This window comes from Cuculus canorus, chromosome 2 (assembly GCF_017976375.1).
Source record: "Cuculus canorus isolate bCucCan1 chromosome 2, bCucCan1.pri, whole genome shotgun sequence".
NCBI classification, from domain to species: domain Eukaryota; kingdom Metazoa; phylum Chordata; class Aves; order Cuculiformes; family Cuculidae; genus Cuculus; species Cuculus canorus.
Genome location: NC_071402.1, coordinates 124,538,318 through 124,551,260, shown reverse-complemented (window position 1 = coordinate 124,551,260; position 12,943 = coordinate 124,538,318). Strand labels below are relative to the sequence as shown.

The window sequence follows — 12,943 nt, the reverse complement described above, 5'->3', positions numbered from 1 at the left end:
GCTTTGTTCCTAGTGAACAGCTTCTCACATGACGTCAAGGGGTATGTGAATTGAGAAGTAATATCTCTTTGCTTGCTTTTGGCTTTGTCCGTATCATTTCATATCTGTAAGCTGCATCTTGCTCCTTTTGTGATGCTTGTTGCTGAATTCCTTCTACCTCTGTGCCAGTGTATAGTTTGTTATCTTAATTGTGCCACTCTCCTCAAACACTTACATGGGCTTCCCTTTCACTTCTGAATCAGGCTTCTTGTCTTCAGAACTTTTCGTAGCTCAGCCTTATCTTATCTCAGTCCTCCAGTTTCTCATTAACAGTGTCAAGCATCACTTTCACTTTGCCACTGTCTTTACCATCAGCTAGTTTCTCTTTCCCAGGCTGAAATCTCTTCTTGTCCAACACTGGGAAAATACCTTAAGGTAATACATATATGAAAATATGTGCACACTGTTTAGAAATCTCTGCAGAAAGCATAGCTTTGTCTGGATGCTTTCCAATTCCTCTAAGTTATGCCCACGATTTTCCCTCTCTAGAGTATTGCCCTTCCTGTGTCTCAATCTTAGTTACTCCCTTCCTCTTGCAAACTTCCTTGGTCTTGTCATTTCTAAGCATACGAGTTAAATAAAAAACATACAAGAAACCAAAATGCAACCACAAGAGTGCCACTAAGCTGTCTCCAATTCTTTAGCATTTTTATTTGCTTGCGTGTTCTATCTCCATCTTCTACTTCTCATCTGTTTTCTGTCTCTAGATTGTAAACACACTGGGTAAGAATTGTCTCTTATCTGTGTTTGTACAGTGCCAGGCTCAATGGGGTCCGGGTCTCGACTGGGACCTTTGGGCACCACCACAGTATAAATGTCTGTTACTGATAATAATAATCTACCCACATCATGCAGATGTCTGAATTGTCTGAGAAATACAAACAAAGATCTTTTCTAGGTTGGCAGGGTGCCATTAATTTTAGGTGCCAGTTTTCTTTTTCCCTGAATATGGTTTGGCTCTCTGAAAAACCTGGCGACACAAACCTCCCACTTCTTGGAAAGCTCGAGTCTCTAGTGATTAAAATATCATTAAGCATGGGATACGACAGGTCAGGTGAGGTCCCTGCAACTATGTGAGGTATTCCAAGTACTTGTCTGATGCTTTGTTGTTACTTTCCTTTGTGTTTGTTTTTTCTTTCCTTCTCTCAATGACAAATGAATAAATTGAAACTAGACAGAACTCCCGTACTGTATTTTCCGGTAGGGAGCACCTCAGATAATAAGCACCTCAGATAATGAGGAAAACTATAGTTGCATTGATAAGCTTAAATAATGGCACTGTGGATCAAACAACAGCAGACCAGGAGTGAGGCAACCGCTCCAGTCAGTACACTTTTCTCAGGTTAAAACATTCCCTGCACTATCTTTGTCCTCTGACTAGATTTTTCAAATATTGAAGGCCAAGGATGGCACTTGGGTCAGGTACTCTGGCCTCAGTTGCTGCTGTGGAAATGGTTTGCAGCTGGTCTGTGGAACCACGTGCTCCAGTGAACTTACTTTTTATAATAGCAATGAAAAATTTTCTTGTGACAATACGTGGTTGTCCATGAGACATTCAGAGGGTAGACCATAGCTAGATGTGCCCATTTTCAGCATGGCAGGCTACTTGGGTACTTCAGCCTGAAAACCACACAAACCACATGCACTTACTGACATACCTTGAAAAGATCCAGGCTGGTGGTATGCAGTGGTTGTTCCTCATTACGTTGATTATTGATGGCATATTCGCTGCCTTATTAACCTGTGTCTCCCTATTGCTTCCGCTTGTTCTCCCTCATTTTATCTTTGGTCTATAAGCTTTTTGGGGCAGTACCTCACCCACAGTTTTTTAAACCAAAGTTTCTAGGCACTGCTGTAATAAATGCATATATGTATGTACATACATATGTATACATACATGCATATAAAAATGATGAAAGTCTGGGCAAGTCTGTGTTGCGTAACTGGAGTGTGGTGCAGAAATCCCTGAGCCAGTGCTGACCCAACATGGCAAATTGCCACAGCACAAACAGCCACCTGTGGGCTGCTTCTGTGTGAGCTGGCTAGATCTAGGGACCGTAGAAAGTCAAGAAATTAGTTCCTTTGCTCTAGTGCAACTCCATATACTTATGGCTTTACTTTTTCTGCACCAGAGCTAACTAAAGTGGAACAAACTGGATTGTGCTGTCGATATTCTTGCTGACCTTGCATCAACAGTACATGCAAGAGATTCAGGAGCAGGAGAGGGGTCGTGGTAAGACCGATTGACCTGGAGTGCTTTAGTGTAATAGAAAACATACTGCAGTGATACTTGAAATAGCACCAGGCCTTCTGCATGTAGCCCTGAATGGTCTAGGTCAGTATGAACCTAATCTCTTGAGACCTCAGCAGTAAATTGCCATCTGCAGAACTGTCCTTGAAGACCACGAGTTAAGGGAAGCCTAGTCTTTTAATAGACAAATGTATTGTTTAGTCATCAGACAATCTAGAAAACTGGGTCAGATAGGTGTTGCATCATAGCAGACAGATTATTTGGTATTAATCAAGAAGCACATAGTGAAGTATATATCATAGATATTTAATTACATCAGTGGAGTTATCTTTAATTGTTGGGTAAAGTCATATGATGGAACATGATCGAGTCACCATGGCTTAGCGGGGTACCGCCCATCTGTTTAAATGTTAGTAAGGATGACTCACGGTGTTAACACGACCGTGCAGGGAGGGGAGCCAATGTGGTCAGTTACAGCAGCTTGGCTAACATGGTATTTTACTAAGCCACTGTAACGTTATCCATCTAATCTGCATACATCCAAAGAGATAGTGTACAAATGCTGACTGAGACCCGATGATGTCCAACAGCAGGTTCCTGCTGAAACGCTATGAAAATGTTTAAAGTTTGGAAAAAAAAACCCATGGATGATCAGATTTTCAGTGAGGTTGAGCAATTGCCAGTTCTCTTTCTTATCTATCTTTTATTTATGGGCTGTTTGCCCAACAATCCTATTTATTTAACAACACAGGTGCCAAGGAATTAAAATCCTTCAGTCAGCAATACTGACTGACAGGCTGCAGGCAGCACTTCCTCAGCATTTACAGAGAGAGGAGCAGAGTCAACGTGTCCAACATTAAAAATAACAATTATAAACTCTCGCTGACTTTCTTTGCTGCAGGATAGAAAGCAACAACAAAAGAGATTGTGTTGTCCTTGGAAGGAGAAGAAATATTTTAGACAAATTGAGTATCTCAGCCTGTACAGTTCTATGGCCTACATGCTCCCTGAGGTCTGTGCAAGTGAGTGTGCTAATCGATGACCTGTATTCAATGTGGAAGCAATAGAAATATCCATGAGTACTGGCCAATGTCAGGCTTCCCCCATGGAGAGAGGAATCTGGTGTGCATTATGTAGCACTTTTATTGGTGGCAGGAGCGGTGCAGTCTTTTCAACAAAAAAGGTCAGCCTTGAAGCACAAGGTTTCCTCTGACTGCTCTGCACCTTTGCAAAACCACACTTGGGAACAGACTAGCAGGAGTGTAGCAAGAAAAAATACCTGAAGTACTGAGGAATTCTTTTCCTCTAGCTAAGTGTAAAGCATATACAGACCCCCGAAGCAAAGCAGCATTAAGGGTGAAACTGGGGACAGCAAGGAAGCTTCTTTGCCATTTTAATAAATACCAATAATTCCCTTTTGCCCAAGTCCCATATTCCCAAACTCATTAAAGCAATTTGGGAAATTTTTTTGGCTCTGGAACATATAAGCAAAGTGCAAACCGCGCAGTCTCTTGAGAATCACTTACGCAAATTGCATAGGTCAGGCCAAAATAAGTTTCTGTCAAATAGCCTAACACCTAAGCTTATTATGAAACCAGTGAGTTGTACAAAGGGTCTGTATGTGGGACAGTCTCAGAATGAGTCAATGAGAGGGCTGTTGTCATGGTACTTGTTTTACTTTGGTCCCACTGAAAACTCAAGAAATACTTTCATTGAATGCTTTACTCCTGTTAGCCAGCACAGTTCCCGCAGTCTGTTTCTAAGTTAGTGAACCCAAAGGGCAGCAGAAATCTGGCGGGTGGGTCGGTGTGCAGCTCTGCCTTCTCCTAGGACAGACATGAGAGTGCACCAGTGCTTTCTCCTTTCCTGTCCATTACTTCTTGCTGCTCTCCTGGGAGGAAACCCAGGGAGCATCCCAGGCAGGAGTGCACTACACTCTGTTCTGCTTCTCAGCCCCCACCGTGTGGGGGTCTCAGTCCTTCCATCTGGCAGCCGTCGCATAGACTTCACAGGACAAGATAGGAAAGACCTGTTTGAATTTGTTGTCTGCTACTCTGCAGGGCTGTAGCTGCAGTGAGGATGGGCTGGTGGAAAGTGAAGGTGACCATAGCCTCCGGAAACAAAACTGACATAGTTCTCCTCACATTCAACCTGGTATCTCCTCGCTTTTTTCTTTTCAAAAGATCACTGAGTCTGCGTTTCTGTGCTATTTTGACCCTGTCCTAATGATTCACATGTCCTCTATTGTGAAAGAGTGCTGGTACATGGAGCAGCTGTGTTCTGAGTGGAGACCAGGATGGGTTAGGGGCTGTGTACCCTTGATGTTTTACCTGAGCTCATTTTTCCTGTACTACATCCATTCCACTTACACCACTTTCACAGCTCCACAGGCTTAGCCTTGTGCTGAGCTGACCTCAGAGTCCCCTGTCCCTGATTCATGCTCCCTCACAGCGCTTCTTGCACCCACTTACAGGGCTACACCACATATTTGGGAATCAGTGTCTTTGGGAGTGTGTGAAGATACATCATATTCCTGCAGCAGCAGATAACCAGGAAGGCACAAGAAGAGCTTCTTGTCTGTATCTGACACACATTTGTTGTTGTTTGGGTTTTTTTTTTTTTTTTTTATCTTCCCTCTGAATAAGTACTGTATGTGTCTGGGAGGATTTTTAAAACATCCTTCAAAACACAGGCTTTTTCTCTCCATGGAGAACCAAGACAAAAGGATGGGTTCAGTCATGTGCAGCTGCTAAACAGAGGGCAGCTGAGGGCAGAGGGGTGGGAGAAGCAGGGGCAAGGACTTTGATGTGGCATTTGTTGGGACAGAAATATTTCGTGTGGAATGGGCTTGAAGAGAGGAGGGTTGAAGAACTGGAAGTCCAAGGATGGAAAATACTCAGGAGTTTTAGGGAAGAGGGAACTAGGTGGTTTGACCTCTGGGCAGAAGAGGATGAGACTTGTAGGTCAGAAGAAGCTGGTGTTGCTTTGGGAATCTGGATGTGGGAGCCTCCATATGGGATATCTGTGAATCCTGTTGCTCACAGCCTTTTGCCTCTTCGCTTATTATGGACAAGTGGACGTAACAGCTAAACTTAGAGGAGGGATGTATGTATTCATGATTGCCGGTATCACTTACGTTTAGAGGGGCAAGAAGTAAAGCCCCATCATTTGGTGTGACCCAGTTCAGACCAAGTGGGAGAAGCGACTGTCTTTCCCCTTGCAGCTCTAAAGTTATGACTTTGCTTCCCTGAACAGCCCAGCCTGATTATGAGGCTTTCATGGCTAGTTGTGGGTTCGTCACTGAAGCAAGGGGTTCTTCTGCCAAGGCTGAAAATCAACCCTCATGTTCAGAGGCTCCAAATCTCTTCAGACTCTTTCCATATTCCCTGCCCTGCAGAGGCTCTTCAAGTGCCACAACTATGCCCCCTTCTTTCTTTTCCTTTCCATACCTTTAGGGGTATCTCTACTGCCTAGTGAAGAGTGTAACCTGTGTATTATTCTGCAGAGTCCTGCTCTGTGAGAATGTAACATAGCAAATTGTATCAGCAATGTTTGTTGAGGCACTACATGTGAAAGCTTTCTTGTTTTCTTGCTTTTTGAAAAAAATAACAGGTTATATTTACCCTAAACTTCAAGCAACTCCTACTTTCTTCAAAACTAAAAAAAAACCCCAACAAACCTTTTTAATTTAACTAATTCCCAAGACTACATTCTTAAAGGCTGTTTTCAAGGAGTAGTCCCAGCTTTGTTTAATCCATTAATTTTATAATTATTCTTTTTTGTGAGTGGACCTGCTTTCTCACATGTACAGTTTTCCCTGTGCTGTACTTAGAAAATCCTTCTAAGTCTTTTTAACTCCTTTTGCCAAGATAACTCACTCTGCTTTTTATAGTCTATGCTTTTTGCCTTTACAAGCTACTTAATATGAATGTGGTATTGCTAATTTTCTCCCCCCACTTCTCCATGTTCTGTGCCCCGGTGACACGCTAACTGGTAAAATTTGGAAACTCACTTTGGAATAAAGGTTAGTAGAGTTTCACAGGACAGAACAGCAAGAGCAGAGGCAAACCAACTCATTTTAGAGTAGTTTGTTTACAGGTGATAACATTTCAAAATTAAAATGTGTTTAATTTTCTGTCATAGTCTGCAAAACTATCATTCAGATATTTTTGTTCCCGAGGACTGAATTTACAGCAAGGCACTGATATGGCATGCCAGGAAACTTCCCTGCTTCACCTGTAGAAATCTTCTGCTGGCCACTGTAAGAGGCAGAGGCGCATAGACTCATATCGGCCATTACATTTCCATTCATGTTCTGTCAGATGAAATATACTGCTGCTTTAACCAATAAATAGTCGAAGGAAGGTGATTCATGTTTCTTGAAAACTTTCTGTTCTACTGATTCATGCAGGAGAGGACAAATGGTGGATTGCCTTATCTGCACCTGCTTGTCTAGAGTTGCCTGTGCCTAGTGCTGGCTTGTAGGGAAAGGATTATTTTGGTCTCTGTAGCCCATGACATCTTTCTTTCCTTTTTTTCTAGGCCTGTCCCAGGTTCTCTGTCTTCACTACTGCACCTACACAACCGACAAAGACAACCTATGCCTGCCTCTATGCCAGGAACCCTGCCCAACCCCACCATGCCTGGATCTTCTGCTGTCCTCATGCCTGTAAGTTTTTTGGTTTTGGAGGGGAGGAAGACTGGTTATTCGCTTGATTCAGCCTGTGCAGAGGTTGAAGACTGCTGGATTTTCTAAGAAATCCAAATTTATTGAGTTAAGGAGGCTGGACCTCACTGCTGTGTCTTACACAAGAGTATTTCTGATGCAGTTAATAGCATGGCAATTAGTGTGGGACTGAGTAGAAATGGTTTACATGAGACTACAATTTCTGGTTCTCACACTTGGTCGTGGACCTGAGATCAGTATGTCTGTGGTGGAGCAAAAAGTTTAGTTAATAACTTATCAATAAGGCTCTCCTGGAATATCGGCCAGGAAGTTCAACAAAAAAAAATATGACATGTCACTGTGAGCATTTTTTTCTGGCATGATTTCTAAGGAACTTGAAGTGGAGCAAACATCCTACTTCAGTGTAGGCTCATGGGCTTTAGGTGGCTGTCAGGGAGTCTTTTGGGCAGCTCTGCTTGCAGACAAGTAGGTGTGCTCTGGCTGAGAGTCATGGAGATGTGAACAAGGAGGCGAGGTAGACCCTATCAGCTATGGCTGTCCTGGACACAGCTCCTGCCCCACACCCCTCCTGAAAGAGCTGCCGAGGAGATGGCAGTGGGAGCTGCTCCTGCCCATGGAGGCAGTGAGGGGCCCTGGCAGAAGCACCTTCTTCCTGCCAGCGAGTAGTGGGATATTGACCTCTCCCCCAGACTCAGCACTCACTGTTGCTGGGATCATGGAGGGTGTGAGTCAATACCTCACCAAAGGACACAAAAATAGCTCCCCTGCTTGGAAGGGCTCAGGAAGATCCAAAAGCTTCTTTCTTTTATGAGCCAAAGATTCAGACGACTGACCAAAAGCAGAATAGGATGCTCCGCTGTCATTGAAAGCAGAACCCTGCTTATCACCCCTACCAATGACAAGCAGAGTAAACCCAGCTTGCCTCTTTTGGGGGAAGACCATCCAGGAAATTATTTTATCCAGGCCTTACTGCCATTAGGCTTTATTTGAAAGTTGTATCCCTCCTTCCCAGCCTAGCGAGGTTAGCTTGCAGAAAAGCCTCTGAGTAGCCATGAGGAGTTCCTCTTTGTTTTTTGCTATCTCTGCAGTACATGAAAGCTTCCCTTACAAGACATATGGAAAACTCTTCTCAATTGACCAGTCCAAGTGAAGGAAAAAGAGCCAATTCATTTTTGATAGACTTGAGATTGTAGATTTTTATTTATGTTTTTAACAAGCTAAGTTGGGCTGATCTGACAGGAGAAGCCACAACTTTATACAGTGATGCTTTTAAAACCACTTAACTCCGAGTGTTGTTATACCGAAAGGGAGAAAATCATTAGAAAAAAGCACAAACCTGGGTGGCTGCTACAATTGTTTAGTAAAGAACTCTTTTCTTTATAATTGGCTGTGAGTTTTCAGGGCTGATTCTGATGAAACACATGCCTGTGTGCATGCACACATGCAATTCACGACACAGATTGTTATTTTTCCAGTCATGACTTGAAGAAATAAAGCTGAGTCCGTTTAAATAGCAACGAAGCATAAATTCTTGCAAATGTCTCCAGATGTTTTCAAACATTTTTTTTTTCATTTTCTTTTAAAAGATGGAGCGACAAATGTCAATGAACTCCAACATCATGGGGATGCAGGGGCCGAACCTAAATAATCCGTGTGCTTCACCTCAAGTCCCCCCAATGCATTCAGAAGCCAAAATGGTAAAGAGAATTTTTTTAACAAATTATTTCAGTTTCTTGCATTACCCAGACAGTAGGGGATGTAGCCAGACGCTGCTTACTTCATTCTTAGTCATATGTTATACTCTTTCTTAATAAGCTGCAGTAAATTGCCTTTGTGCCTATGAACTTTCAAGATGTTCTTAGTCGTAGCTGAACTCTCGGTGACAGGGAACTAAGTGAAGGGTGGGATATCTGATCCATACTGTGTTAAATAGGATTTTTGGTGCAGATTAGTAGAGTTTAAGAAATGGTCTGTCTTGTTCTCTGATACCGTCTGTGCTCCACAACTTACCTTACGTAAAATTGTCAGTTAATAAAGAGTGAAGTAAAACGTGTCTGGTATGGAGGGAGTCTACATAGTCTTTGTTTGTTCCAGACAGATGCATGGTTTGTGAGGGTAATGGCAGTGTTAGAAAAGCAGAGCAAACAGTGTATATAAAACTGGGATATTTTCTTTTGCTTGAGTGCAACAAAGGTGTTGCTGTTAAAGAGTCAGAATTTGGACAAGTTTATTTGTATGAGTGAATTGTCCAAGGGGTTTTATAAGTTGTTGTATGTCTTACAGGTCAAGGCTTCTCAGGCATATGCACAGGTATAGGATTGATATATGTAAACTAAATTACAAGTGGGCATTCGTAAGTTTCCTCGAGCTTTATATGTACTCTCGTGAAGGTATTCAGCATAATATCCCTGAAACTGAGTTCATCAATGTAGTAACACTTCGGCTTTTTCGGTTTCAGAATTGCCATTTGCTAGATAGTGGAAATACAAGGACAGAAGTTTGCAGTTTAACTCTGTAGGGTTTTTATCCTCTGAAGTTATCTCATCATAGTGGAAAACAGGAGTAACTTCATTGAACTTCATTCAGTGGCATTTCGCCAAGGTGAAATTGTCATAAGTGAGAGAATGAAATCAAGCCGACAAAGATTAAGCAACCACATGTTTTTATATATTTCTACTTTGCATGACTGGTACAGCTTTTAACGTTGTTGTCATCTGTCCTGAGGCAAAGAAAAATATCTTCTTGTCTATAGGTATGGTGCATACAAAGGACTGTGGGTTAAAGAGCAACAACATATATGAGTTTATTCTGTCTTTGTTTTCTTAGATTGGAGAGGTCATGCCTTTGCCTCACTGTTGGTCTGGGTTATGCTGTTAACCCAACCTCTGTTAACACCCCGTCTAAAACCACAGTCCGTAAACATGCAGCCAGTTGGCCAGGAGAAGAGCGATAGCCAAAAACGCTGGCTTCCCCAGCCAAGGAAAACCTGTGGTCAAGAGTTCTCTCTCTGCTGTACCACACAGTGACAGTGACATGCCAAATGGCAACAGCATCTGCAGCAGAGCTTGTTAAAAACTTTTTGGAATAGGCAAGTGTTTTTTCAACTCAAGCACAGCTGAGCCAAGCTAAATACTCCTTGGCTGAATAAATCTAAAACTGGCATCTGTTTTGGGGACTAAAAGTTCTGTAGTTTACTCTCCCCTCGCTACCCCCTGCCTCTTTTTTTACTGGAAGTGTGAGGCTACTTAAGACCAAGATTAAATTATCCATACATGTGGTGAGATTTCTCTGCTTGAATAGCTGAAACTGTACATTAATACAAATTAGTTTTTAATCTGCATAAATGGGTTTTGTCCCTAAACCTAACGTACGAAGGTGTGGTTCTTTCAGACACAAATTGCTATCAGTTCCAAAACACAGTGTAGTGAACAAGGAGTCCTTTTGCTTCTCAGGGGCTTTCTGCTGCTCTTCCAGAGGTGGAAAAAATACACGTGCATTAACTCTTAAGAGTAAGAAGCATAATTCAAAGCTTTCTTCTTTTTAAATGCAGAGTATTTTTTATATCCTATGTTCTATATCCTATGTGTATCCTCATGTTTGAGCATGCACATAATGTAAAAACACTCATTGTTTAGCCACTGCTTTGAAAAACATGAATCTATTTAACAATACTCTGCCTGAATGCAAAGTAGAAAAAATGTAGGAAATATTTAGAGCAAAATTATTTCTTATGTGTAAATTAATGAATTTTAAACAGGAATAATCTGTATTACAAGCATATTTGCTCTTATATTAACTATTTCACTTAGCTTTGTGCTCAAAGGATGAGACTTCATGTACTGTGGCAACTTTTTTTTTTGAAAAGCTGAAAATGAGGGTGCTTAGTACCTTGGTGGATTGTGCCCTGCGTTTGGAAGGAATTTCAGGTTTCCCCAGATTCTGCTAATGTTATTACTGATGGTGCATCCAGCACTGCTTACATTCTCTCTGTCTGGCCCCACTTTGTGAAGAATGTATGGGATGAACACTAGGCAGAGTCCTCTAAGCTGCTTGCAGCTAATGCCTGCAATATCTGGAGAAGTTTGGGGGACTTTGGGCATGATTCATAAACCATCCAAATACATGGTAGATGATGGATCAGCATTTTGTTTGTGCCTCCATGAGAGAATGCAGGAAAGTCTCCTCTAGATGCAAGACCCAGATGCGAGATTGAATCCTTCTGGTCTCGTGTGCATGAAAGCATGCACCTGAGCAATACAAGCATGATTTGGTATGCAGTAGCTGTAACACTATTTGGTGACTCGTGTGACTGTAAAATGTGAACGAATAAATAATACAAGTATGGATGCTGTGTGATACCATTTTTTTCAGAGAAAGCAGATAGAGAGTAAAAGATTCATGCCCTCGATTAATCTCTAATCAGTTTGCAGTAAGAAATGGAAGCCAGTCTGATAAATACATAGACACATAAAGGATGTGTTGCATTAATGTTTCTATAATATGCAATTTATTTATCTATTCATATTTTAATCAGCTTGTATTTACTGGCATTTATAGAAAGCCACATTTTGCAACCTGAGATGCTCGTTTCCTGGTTTATCTTTTTCAGGAAAATGTTACTTGAAATATTAAAGTGTTGTAGATGACATCCCAGAACTGGTTTAATTTATCACAACAATCTCAGTTTCCTTCACAGTGTGCATCTCAATTAAGTTATCACCTAATGCGTTGAAACTGTCCTAGTAAATGAATGAGTGGACATGTAAATCACTGCTGCTTTTGTCTTAGATTCAGAGCTGACTGGATAAAACCTTTATGCTGACCACCATAAACACACACTGATTTTGTATTAAAATATACTGCATTGGAGAATGAAGGAAACGTACAGCTATAAGTCCACATTGTAAGAATATACAGAATAGCACATGTAGCGTTTTAACATGTGGCTCAATAGGGTGAGAATATTATGAACTCAAAATTGTTGGCGTTCCTTTTGCCTTAATGTACTGCTTACATACAGTTTGGTTTGTGGTTTCAGAGTATTCAAGGTTTCATAACTCGGAAGTGCAATACTGTGTGGATTACCGGAGTGAAAGATAAATAGTGTGCATTGAACCACTGGAAGGCTGCATGAACATAGGTCTTTTCAGTGAAGCTGATGAGTCTCTATCTGAATTTTGCAATACATTGATCTTTACCTGCAGAGATTTGTGAGCTCTGAAAGAAGGTATAAAAACAAACTGGCAATGAAAATAATCTTAACTTAAAAATACATTTTTTTATTTGACTGTTAATTTTTTCCCCTCTCCCTCTACCCATCACTGGATACGTAGTTTTATAAAATTTAAATAAAATATAATAAGTGTTTTCTTTGCCTTCCTTCCGGACAGAATCTACATGTTTTTTTTTTAAAAAAAGAAAGGAAGTGGTTTCTGTATCAGAAGTATGTAGGGTTGTGGACTGTTGTTTTTTGCCTTGTATGTATTACTAGGTTGAACAGTAATAATATGAAAGTTAATTTGAAAGTGTCTATCAGATGTAGGAGTGAAAAAAAAGGAGAAATGAAAAGCAATAAATGAGTAATGAGCATGTTCCTAATTATAATGGTAGAATATCCATATGAACTGAACCTCGTAATTTACTTAAGAGTGGTGGACGGCTTTGTCAGAACGGGAGGAGAAATTGTAAATTGAAAGAAATTGTAGTTAGCCTGTTGTCATCGGCACTAATTTTTATTCGACTTTAAGAGAGTTAAAGGTCCAGATCTTACTGATGGCTATGAAAATCCCAGTCTAAGCAACTCATCTCTCCATCCCAGCAGGGATGGCGGCGGGTACCTGAATCCGTTTTGTACAGCTGTCAGACAGGCACTGCTTGCTTTCTTTGGAAACAACAACAGTTTGGTGGTAGAGGTGACTGGCTTTCCTCAGACGGAGATGTGGGTCTGTGTTTGGATGGAGTCTTCT

The 12,943-nt window shown here is 41.3% G+C and overlaps 1 protein-coding gene across 8 annotated transcripts in view; it reads left to right on the top strand.

The window, feature by feature from the left end:
* CREB5 (cAMP responsive element binding protein 5) overlaps positions 1-12,943 on the top strand; it is a 258,138-nt gene that overhangs the window by 179,032 nt on the left and 66,163 nt on the right. For all 8 annotated transcript variants that reach the window (XM_054060285.1, XM_054060290.1, XM_054060291.1 and 5 more), the window contains 2 exons: positions 6,833-6,959; positions 8,564-8,674. In XM_054060285.1, coding sequence (XP_053916260.1) covers positions 6,833-6,959; positions 8,564-8,674 — 238 coding nt within the window. The remainder of the gene's footprint in view (positions 1-6,832; positions 6,960-8,563; positions 8,675-12,943) is intronic.